Source organism: Cicer arietinum, chromosome 5 (assembly GCF_000331145.2).
Source record: "Cicer arietinum cultivar CDC Frontier isolate Library 1 chromosome 5, Cicar.CDCFrontier_v2.0, whole genome shotgun sequence".
Lineage (NCBI taxonomy): Eukaryota > Viridiplantae > Streptophyta > Magnoliopsida > Fabales > Fabaceae > Cicer > Cicer arietinum.
Genome location: NC_021164.2, coordinates 67251965 through 67263924, shown reverse-complemented (window position 1 = coordinate 67263924; position 11960 = coordinate 67251965). Strand labels below are relative to the sequence as shown.

Genomic DNA, 11960 nt, shown 5'->3' with positions numbered 1-11960 from the left:
ATAATGAGCTACACTAACCTTGGTGGTGTTATTCATCATTCGTTTCGAAACACTATTGTCGGATAATGTAGTATTGAATCGACGGCTTGGAGAAGGTGAAGAACCAAACATTCTACTTACGTTGTTAGTTTTCAATGGTAATACTTCTACTTCCTTTCGGAAACTTTTCTGTCTTGTTAGGTTTGTTGGTGAGTTTGATCGCATTCTTTTCTGTGGCATGTTTTGCGGTGGAGGTTGTTTTATTGGTGAAGGGTTTATTACAATCTTTTTTGGTGTGAAGGAATGAGAAGATTCCTTGATGCGAGTGATGTGTGGATTTTCCTTGTAGCAAGACCATAGGAACTCGTTGGAAAAAGATCTATCTTTAGAGGTTAAAGAATTAGTACTTGAAAATGAAGAAGCTGAGGAGGAGATGGTGTTGGAAGTGGTGCATGTTAAGGAAGAAATGGAAGAGGTTGGAGATGGAGGAGAAGGTGAGATTTTGTTTGAAGAATAATGAAAGGTAGTTGTTGTTGGAGTTTGGGAAATTGGTGAAGGTTGAGAAATAACAAGCTTGTCTTGAAGGTGTTTGTTGAATTGACTCTGTTGTTGTTGTTGTTGTTGAAGGGGATGTTGTTTGTCATCGGGTGTGCATTTGCTAATGCAACAACCCATAATTTTGGTTGAGAAATGATGAGAAGAAGCAGAGGAAGGGTTAGTAAAGGGTTGTGGTGGTTATGTTTAATATAAACATTGGAAGTTGGATTTGAAAAAGGAAGAAAAGTAAGGGAATGAATGTGTTTTTTACTTTTCATTTTGAATTTGGTTACCGGGGATGTGTTCCGTTGTATAACGGTTATGTAGGAAGATGCTGATTTGCTTGCTACTGTCATCCCTCTTTTACTTTTCAGAATCATACAAGTCAAAGTAGGGTCTTTGTATTGTATCATTTTTTTCTACTGTCTTTTACTAATTTTATATTGTTATTAATTATTAATTAATTTTTTACTCAATTATGATTTGATTTTTTTTTAATTATATTTCATGTACTAATTTAATATATTTTTATTTGTTAAAAAAATTTAATTACTTTTTGGTCTTTTATCTTTTTTTAAGTTTATATTTTTTGTCTTTTAATTAGTTTTAGTTCAATTTTGATTCTTCAACTTTGCTTTTGTCAGCCACATTATTTTTTTCCATCAGTTTTATTTAAAAAAATTTAAATCTACCGACGAGATTGTATGAGTGATGAGTTTGTATTTGGGAGCTTCAGTGAGAAGCTTATCATAGGTAGATTGATCAAAGAAGACCATGTTGTTGACTTTTTCCTTTTGCTTTCCCTTGCTCCACTTCTTCTTCTTCTGTTTTCCTCCTCCTGATTTCGCCGGCTTTGACGACGGTGGTGGAGCCTTTTCCTTCTTCGGTGCCTGTTAGTTTCACCAAATACATGAAAAAAACGTTGGTTAATATCAACGGAGCATAGCGATTAAGATCGAAAGAATTTTAACGGTGAAGTTAGTGGTGAGTGGTTACCATTAGGGTTTGGAAACGACGAGGGTTGTAGCCGTCAGAGAAGAGGTTGATGAAGGGTTAGTTCTGAATCTCAATGTGATCAAATATAGGGTTTCGAATTTGTAATGTTTGGAGATATTGGGCCTGGGTTCGACCAACACGTGAAGCATGGGCCCAAATAACTTGTATCCACTATAATAGCGAGTTTGTGTGTAGGGTGTTTATTAATTATATTTTATTTTATTTCGACAGTTTATTTTATTTAAGAAATCATCGACAATTATTTATATTTTTTAATAAAAAGGAAATAAATTCACGGGAAATTGAATCAGCAGGGAACAAGTTCACTTGGGGAATTTTTATTATAATATTCTATTTGTTTTTAAATTTTGTATACCAACTTACTTTTAAAATCATTTAAAATGTCACATCTTAGCTTGCGACAAAGTGAAAAAATAAAATTTAATTTAGTAAGAGGTCGCATCATCTTAGAGATGCAACCATGTCCTTAGATAATTTTTTTTTTGTTATTTTAATAATTGAATTATTAATTATTTAATAAATTAAAATATTTAAAAAATTAAAATACTATTAATAAAATATATTACATTAGAAAAAAAATATCTAAGGACATTAAAAAAAAATTGTCACTCTTACTACTCAAGAAAAGAAGAATCCAAATCAAAACACCAGATTCATAATTCACAATTCTAATGTCACAGTTGCATTAAGCCTAAATGCTAATTCCGTTAAATCGTATATTGGTTGGCCTTGGCAAAAATATTCAAGAACATGTTTTCATGAAAAAAATTCTTGATAGGTTCGTAAACCCTACTGTTTGATTCGAATGGGATGGTAATTTTGCCTTAGACAGACACTTTATTTGATGCTGAATATGACTAGAAGAAGAACAAAAAATTGTTCAAAAAGAAAAGAGGAGAGAAGAATGATATGAAGAAGAAAGATAAATAAATCTAAAACTCTAATTTTGACTTTTAAATAGATAATTCACACAACTCAATCAACATACTATAAGTGACATTCATACAATTTAGTCAGTAAACTTAACATTTTTTTAATAAAATTGAAGGAAACGACCGACGTGGTTGATGGAAGCAAAATTGACGAACCAAAATAGAGTAAAAATTAATTAAGAGATCAAAATAAAACTCAAAGAAAAATATGAAACTAAAAGATTAATTAACCCACAAAAATAATGTATGTGATCCCTTAAAAAGGAAAAAAATACATTTTTCAGATGGTTCTATCTCTTTCGTGTGATCTTTTGAAGATTTAGAAAAGTATAATATTTTTATATATTTGTGCCAAAGGTGTTTTAAAAAAAGTTAAAAGAGAATATATGAGAAAAAAATTATCACCTAAAGCTTAGAAGTTTTAACATTCGACCACCTACCTTCACACCTTACGATCACGATAGGCTTTGTGCACAAGGTAGAGTGAGCAATTGCCTACACTTAGTTTTGAAAAATAAATATTTTTAATATTTAATACATTAAAAAATAAATTATATAAAAATATATTGTAGATTATGTCTACAGTATGTTTTTATTTTTAAAAATTAAATATGTAAACATTATTATAATAATATTTGAATACATTAAAATTATAAAAATAAACTTAAACGTGACTTTTATTAATTATTTTGATTTCTAAGTGTATCTTTGATTAATTAATTTATTTTTCATTTTGCTATTAAACATTTCAATCTATAACATTATTAATTAAAAAAACATTAGAGATTGTATTTATAATCTTAATAAATTCAAAAACAAACGACATCAACAAATGCTTATGATCTAATTCAATCAATGAAAATCTTGACTACCTTTACTGATAGATTGGGGTCGTTTGTTTCACACCACATATGCACACGCGTCACGTTAGAAATTTCAATCAAATTTTTATAAGAAAAAGAAAATCAATAAAATATTACATTAAAGATATTGTTTGCGTGAGTAATGTGTTTTGTTCGGTCTTCGTTCATGTTATTTTTATTCATAAGTTATTTATTTATGTTTTTTATTTATTTAAAAAGATACTTGTTAACATGATTTAAAAATTATATTCATAAATAGTAATAATAATGAGAGAGAGAGTTTGATAGTATATTTTATTAATTTTATATCATCAAAAAATTATAATTTGATAAAAAAAAATTAAGAAAGAAAAAATATAGAGATTGAATGAACAATCATATATATTTTTCTTTTTTCTATTGGTTTGATTGAACAAAGCCCACAATGCTCTTTACTTTCTTGTGTGATATGTAAATTATCCCCAAAAAAATGGGTTGACAACAATTCTCAATTTAGTATTTATTTATTGAAATTAGAGAATCTCTTACGATCCTCTATATTTTTTTAAAAATTTAATCATAATTTTAGTCTTTTATTTTTATTAATTTACAAAATCAATCAATTTTTTAAAAAAATTGACAGTTTTGACTATTTTATGATTTTTTTTTAATTAAAAAATGATGAAGTGACATGTTTTAAATAACATTACATATGATGCAATAATGTAGAATAATTGATTTCATAAAATCGCAATAAAATTGTATAAAAACTTAACATTTAACTTTAGAAAAAATTTATTTTTGTAATTTAATTAACAATATATCAATATTTGATACATATAGATGATTTAATTTATTGTTCAAAAATCTGATAGAAGGAACAAAATTATTAATTTTTAAAATATGATCACAAATTATATGAATTGAGAAAAACAAATAGACTAAAATTATAACTAAGTCTTTCTAAAAAGATATAGTTTCAATTGAAAGTATAAGAAAAAAAAAATGTTATATTTTTATTCAAATGTGTACTTTTAAAGTGAATGTAAGTTGAGGAAATATAATCTCCCTTTATGTACATATATAATGTTTATCATTTGTACTAACTTGTAAGGGGTCAAGGCACCTAAAGGCAATGAAGGATCAGTGTCATGATAGGATTGCCAATATAATATTTTTAATAAGAACCAAAAATCGAAACGAAATAAACCAAACTACGCCCAAAAAAATTAAATTGTGGTGGATAGTCGATGAACTAAATTGTACTAATTTAATTCAACTTCATTTAACTCCTAAAATAATTGTCACAGTTTGGTTCTTCTTGACTCTATTCAGTTAGACTTTTAGCTTTTTAATAGTCCTAATATTATTAATAATGGCAATTTAGTACGAGTTGATTCACTATAGTCAGTTCATTTATAAAAAGAATAGTTCAGTTTTTTATTTATGATAATTTTTTTTCTAAATTATGTTTTTATTTATTCTGAAACAAATAGAGATGCTTCATTAGTAATTTAAATAACAAATAATACGAGACACATTTAATATATGACTGAGGGAGTTATTCTATTTGTTTTACAATAAATATTATTTTAACTCATTTATATATATTAAAAAATTATAAATAAAAGACAAATATGCTTTATCCGGTCTTAATTATAAGTAGAAAAAACAAAAAACATCAAAATTGATGAATCCATTAATTGTTACAACTTTTTAATATTTTTTAAAATTACCCTCATGAAAAGTTGTAAGATATTAAATATATTCACTAATATTAAAAAGATAAACACTTTAAATAAGAGTAAAAATATCATATAAGCGGTAAATATATATTTTTTCTTATAATTTCTCTCATGATAAAAGACTAGATATAGTATTATTTTTTTTCCAAATTATCTTTGTTATCCATTATCATAACATAAAAGTAGAATATAATGCCTTAAGGGTCGTGTACATTGTAATAATTAGAGTGTTTAATTGAACAAAGTAGAAATTGGTACCACATTTAAAATTGAAACTCATTAGCAAAATTAAGTCACATTCATTGTGAAAAGAATGAAATACTCCCTCCTTTCTAAAATACTTGTAAAAAAAAAGTTCTAGAACAATTGATTCTTTTACTTTTAATGCATTGTTTTTATTGTTTATTTGAATTAATATTACTTACTTCATTTTCAATCCAATGCAATATTTTACATGAATTCATCTCAATTTAAGTTTCATAATATTCATATAACCCAACAATTGAATAAGTATTACTAGTACTTCTTTAACACAATTGATTAATTAACTAAACAAATAATGTAACAGGTTTTTTCTTCTTTTGTCAGATTTATTCTCGTAGAAGCATTTCATTAGACACCTATTAACCATGTTTATGAAATGAAATAAATATTTTAAGAGAGCGAGTTGCAGATTGAATATTAATAAATATCGAATCAAGAATAATTCCTATTGGTCTAAAGCTGCAAAAAAAAAAAAATTGATTTGATTTATCTAGCTATATATCTGTATGTGAGCCACCACAAATGGATTTTATTCGCATGAAAAAATGGCTAAGCATTGTGTTTTTAAAACATATGTTCTGTCATCAATAATCACGAGTGATGCTCTTTCGTCCTAAAAAGCAAAATTATGTGCCTCATTTCAGTCCTTTGCGTATGTTTCAATTCAATTCAATTGCTGGCTTGTGGGTTTTGGAATTGTTCTGTCCGCGGCACTGCAATTTGCTGTTTTTGTTTTTTTTTTACCAATGCAATTTGGTTTTGTTAGCAGACATTAAGAGTCCCCTGTAATTTGGATGTGCATTTTTTTCTCAAAACCTTCTATTTATAAGAGAAATAGGTCTGGTGATGCAGAATAACAAAAATTAAGTAAAATAAAGTTATGCTTAATTCCAATTTCGGTCCTCCTATTTTAGATGAATCGCGAAAGTAATCCCCCCATTTTATTTTTCCCCAATTTTGGTCCCTCGAACATAATTTTGGTCCAAAACTTGATGAAATTTTATTTTTTTTGTATTTATTTAAGTCACATCATGCCTCAAGATCTCATTTGCAACAATTGTACTTGAAATCTATTATCACAAATGATGTAGTACGGCTTTAAAAAAATGAAATTTTATCAAGTTATGGACCAAAATTCTATTTGGGGATCAAAACTGGAGAAAAACAAAATAGGAAGACTACTTTCGTGATTCAACTAAAATACGGGGACCAAAACTACAATTAAACCATAAAATTAAGGTGATTGTGTAAGAGAACTACGTTAGTTACAAATCGTTGAAAACTCTAATAAAGGTAAATAATATTAATCATAAATCATAAACAATAGTTTGTGATCGTCCATACGAATAAGATCTAACGTAATTAATATTGATTCAATATAAAATATATATTTGTTTTTCTGTACTTTAATCGAACCAATATTATTTAAATTATTATCTGAGTCATAAAAATAAACACAATTATTAACGTTTATGTTTTAGAGAGAACATATACGATCATTGAAATTTTAAATATTTTTTAAAATTAATCATTGGTGGACCTAATTCTGTGTCCGAATTTGCCTAAAATTAATAGGCGTTTTATTCCATTCTTGAAAATTGAAGGATTATAAAGGAAAAATATGTACTCGAATTATACACTGTCAATTAAAATTTAATCATCTCCGTGCATGATAGTAACTTCTTCTCATCAATAACTATACAATATATAATTCATATTAATAATTGACGTTATATTTTTTTATAATTTTTCAAACTACTTTTACAATCTTCAATTAATTATCTATATATTTATCTATGCACAGTAAAAAAAAAAAAAACTCTATTCATCTATGCAGGACTTGATTATTTTCTAAGAAGTCAAGTTCTAACGTGTGAAAAGTATACGGGTAAAAGAAAAATGTTGAAATTATATAACAACGATGATAAAAAGGACGAATAAAATGTAATTTAATGTCGGTTAATAAATAGGGGCGATAAAAATAAATTTCCAGCACGATGAAGTTACAGTAGAAAGTTACAATGATATCAATGAGTCAATCACTCTTTTTTTTCATTTTGTTTGTTCATTATTGAAAGCATCAAGCAATAAAAACGATATCGATTCCCATGTTCATGGCACCCGCGAGCGAAGTGTTGGCTTATTGTTTATATAGTTGGCTGTGACAAATTAATAGAGGCAATTAAAATGAATAAGAAGCAATTAAGTTAGAAACATATAATATGAAATATAATTGAATTGATTACCTGGGTGTGATGGAGGTGAAATAGTGTTGGTGTTGATCTTCAAGCACTTGGCACAGATGCAATTAACAAAACAATTACACACCATATTCTTCACACACTTTCTCTTTGGAGGAATCACAGTTGCATCACTAGCTTTGCTCCATTGCTCTGTTTTTTTGTTTTCAATAATTGTAATTTTTTTCTTTGGCTCTGCCGTAAGGCTTATTATGTCAACCCCTTCGCAACAGAATCTCAACCTTCTCATCATTTTTCCTCTCATTTCTATTCCACACAATGTCACTATAAATAAACTCTTTTAGCTGTTTAATAAGCAACGAAATTCTCTTATGCTTCTCTACGTCTTCATTGTTCTTTTTTCTCTTCTTTTAATTTAATAATAATATCTTATTCAACATACTTTTCTCAATTAATATACTTTCTTATTCTTATTGAATTTTGCATTTTTACTAAAATATTATACAATTATGAGAACCTCGTGATATTTTAAATTTTCTTTTACTTATTTTTGTTTATTAAAATTATTATAAATTTCATTTGTCTTTTTTTATTTATTATTATCATATATATTTTTATCAATATCTTTGACAATATTATGTTCTAAATTATTTTTCCTATTAAATTTAACAAATATGCTACATTTATATAATAATTTTAAATTTAAGTCAATCGCAAAATAATTTAATATACAATACTTAAATCTTAAACATTCACATATTTGTATTATTTTAATTTAGGTTCAATAAAATAAGATTAATTTTTTTATTTATTTTTCATTTTATACAAATCACACGAAAACCAGTACATAATAATCAATGTTCAAAAAACAGTACTGGTTCAAGGTTTAATTATCCAATCGTGGTAAATCACAGTTGAATCAGAAATAATAAATAATACTTTTTAACTTTGAATATAAAATATTAAGTAGTATTTTTAAAGGAAAACTACAATTTATAAAGAGGTTTAGTAGTAAACTTTTAATATATTAATAATATTTATTAAGTGTATTAATAGTCATAAACATTACTAATATAATTAATAATTATATGTTGATTCCAATATCTATTAAATTAAGTGCAAATAAACTCTTTTTTACTGAGGATCAATAAAAATATAATAATTTTTCTCTTGACTTTTGGGTTGTACTTGCTGAGTGATTTACAGCACATTAGCCTCATAACACAATTTAAGCTCCCGTAGAGTTTATTTTTATTTAATTTTATCTATTAAATTATTTTTGTATTTTTAGTTCTTAAATATTTGATAGAGTTTGATAATATGATAGAGTTTATTTATATCTTTTATATTATTTTTATTTTATATTTTCTAAAATATTTGATTGAGTAATCCATAAAATTCAAAGACATACAATTGGATGCCTTTCTTTTATGAATATATTTTTTTCCATTGAGTTCCCTATATATTTTATTTTTGTTTTGTTTAGATACATTAATAAAAACATAGTTTAATTTTAAAATACTATCAATTTAGAAAAATTAACCACTGTCAGCAAAATTTGTAGGGTTAATAGAAAATTTTAGATGGGTTAATAGAAAATTTTAGGCGGGTTAAAATTCTTGCAATAGTATTTGAGTTTGTAAACACATTTGTTAAGATCAGGGTTGGATCTAAGTGTTACAAATGGGAGACATGTCCCATGGTTAGAGCTATGAATTAAGTGTTTCAAAGTCTTAAATCTCTCTTAATAAGCTTCCAATTAATTATAGATTCTTTTTTTGAGAGAATTTTTTTAATATTTTATTATTTTTTATGAGTCGAAGTAGGAGAACTTATGGGTCTAATAGTTTGTCAACTGATATTTTTTTCTTTAAAAATTTTGAATTTTTTATAAAAAAAATCAAAAATAATTTTTCTTAAATTTTTTTTGAAATATTTTATTCTTAGAAAATAAAATTTGGAAATGAAAATATTTCTTGAAATTTTTTAAAAAAAACACCTTTTTATTTTTAAGAACTTTTTGACATTTTTTAAAAAAAATATATTTTTTTTTCAAAAGATATTTTTATAAAAAATCGAAAGAGAAATTTGAAAAATAGAGACTCACTTAATCCATATAACTTTGGTGACATATTAGCTTTGAGAGCTTCCTTTAGTGGATCTTGTAACACCTCAAAAGCTGTATATTCCATTTATTCTTATTTTTATTAATAATTATTTTATTTATATTTTTATTGTCATAATTTATATATTTATCCTAATCCCTTAGATCTTATTTAATCATAAATAATTGTTAGATATTCAAGTGAAGTTTAGTTTATGAAGTTCATACTAATGTGTTCGTTATAGTTGAGGAATAAATTAAAAATAAATCCAATATAAATGTCAAGTTCAACTTTTAGTAGCTCATTTTGTAGTTAAACAAAACTTGTTTTGGAGGGGTGCGATTGATAATTCTCATCACACTTCCCCTTACTTAAAACCAAATTGTTAGACAAAAAAAAATGAATGAAAGAAAGAAAGAGGGAGGGAGGGCATAATGCAAAAGAAGAGGGAAAATGAAGAAGAAAAAGAAGAGAGAAAACATCACAATTCTCCATTGTATGTTCTACCTCCAAGTTTACCCACGCCATTCCATTACAATATATTCTTCTTACAATAATATTGAATGCAAATGATGAGAGGAAGATAGAAAGAAAGAGTATTAGGTTTCACTCTTGAAGAAACAAAAAGAAGATTTGAAGATGGAAGTCAAGTGGGGATTATTATCAATAAATGAGATTAAAACTCAACCTTGGAAAATACACAACTCTCCCACACTACAAGTTAAGGTAACATAGAAAATCATCTTAAAACCTCTCTTCGGTGTGCTTAGAGATTATGATTTGCATGTTTGGATATTGAAATAATCCTATTTGATTTAGTAACATTGATTATTAATAATGCATGTTAGGTGTTTGTATTAATTACCATGAAGAGTTGTTGTTTTATTATGATTGTTGAGTGTTGTGGTTGAGTTGAAGATGAGATGATAATTATTTAATACTAGTAATTAATTGATTTATGCTTAATTTTGAATATATTTTACTTAGTTGATCATATGAACTTGATAATATAAAGTTTGAAATGAAAATAATATAATGTTGTCTCAAAACCTATATAGGTATACCTTCGATGTTTTATTCATAACTTTCTCTATAGATAGTATTTTGAACTTATTTATGTCCCATTAGAAACTAGACTTGAGTATATTTGAAATAGACACTCATTTCACTAATTTTTATTGAGAATTGATAGAGAAAATTGAGTTACAAGTTGGAAATAATGTGTTGCTCTCTTTTTGTATATGTATACCTTATTTTATTAAACTGTACTAATTGAATATCTATTATGCAGAATAAAAATTATATTTATAAATTAGACATCTTAGGCTTTCCAAAATGTTATTGTTTACTCAAATCAGACATCATTTGATATTTTAATTAAATTACCAAAGTTATAGTGTTTCTTTAGAAAAAAGTTACGACGTAGCTAAGTTAAGATGAATATAACAGAAGCAATATCAATCAATTTTGAGTGAAATCAATTGGAATAGAAAGCTTATTCATGCTACGTTGTTATTGTAAATTTTTATAAGTTTATATTAAATTTACAATTTTTTTTTGTGATTTTATGAAATAAACTGTTTTGTATTATGAGTTTATTTGTATCATTCATCTTGAAATATCTATATCTTAAACTAAGAAACTTGTTTTTGAGTGGAACCAATTGCATTTGAAAGCTTAAATATAACACTCTTTTCTTGAAGTATGATGTGTTAAGCGCATGGTCCATGGTGTGAATGCAGATTATTCATATGTTATGATTAGATATATACTAGCTAGATGAACTCTTTGTCTCTATACAAAGGGAGCGATGGTAAGTGGGACACCACTTACGGACTTAACTATGTCAAATCTTACCAAAAGAGGTTATTCAAGTAGAGGACATTGGGTGAAACCAATGTAGTCTTTATGACATACTTGTTATGTTGAGTTTAAGTCATTAGATTATTCATATCTAGTGACTTAAAGTGTTTGGAATTTTTGAGGTCAGAGGTAGAACAGGTATTTGAATTATAAAGAAATAATATTATATTAAATTGAAGTATAGTTTGCTGAGAGTATTTTCCATGCTTAGCACATAGGCATGGCTAAGAAACATCAATAATTGTTTTTATTAAATCTATGTTACTGAGCTTTATGCTCACTGTGTTGAGGGTGATGTTTTCCAGATAACAAATAAACGTTGAAAGTATGAAGAGTATCCAGATTTGCTCACTAATCCTTCAATGTCATGAGTCGGAGTCGGATCACGTCTTGAGTCTAGATTAGAGTCATAATTTAATTAAGTATCACTTGAAAGTTGTTTTTAAATTTTGTAAGTATTCAGATATTTATGAAT

At 26.2% G+C, this 11960-nt stretch overlaps 1 protein-coding gene and 1 long non-coding RNA gene across 2 annotated transcripts in view; both read right to left on the bottom strand.

The window, feature by feature from the left end:
* Positions 1 to 1644, bottom strand: part of LOC101491260 (uncharacterized) — a 2111-nt gene extending 467 nt beyond the window's left edge. Inside the window, exons 1-2 of the mRNA XM_027334431.2 lie at positions 1513 to 1644; positions 13 to 1406 (exon numbers count right to left, since the gene is read on the bottom strand). Of these exons, the coding sequence (XP_027190232.1) occupies positions 13 to 654 (642 nt within the window). The 5' untranslated portion in view covers positions 655 to 1406; positions 1513 to 1644. The remainder of the gene's footprint in view (positions 1 to 12; positions 1407 to 1512) is intronic.
* A 5617-nt stretch (positions 1645 to 7261) lies between these two features.
* Positions 7262 to 7901, bottom strand: LOC105852224 (uncharacterized). Its single transcript, XR_001144030.3, has 2 exons — positions 7563 to 7901; positions 7262 to 7475 (listed from the first exon to the last, which is right to left on the bottom strand). It is a non-coding gene; the product is annotated as an uncharacterized lncRNA (long non-coding RNA).
* Between the last annotated feature and the right edge of the window lie 4059 nt (positions 7902 to 11960).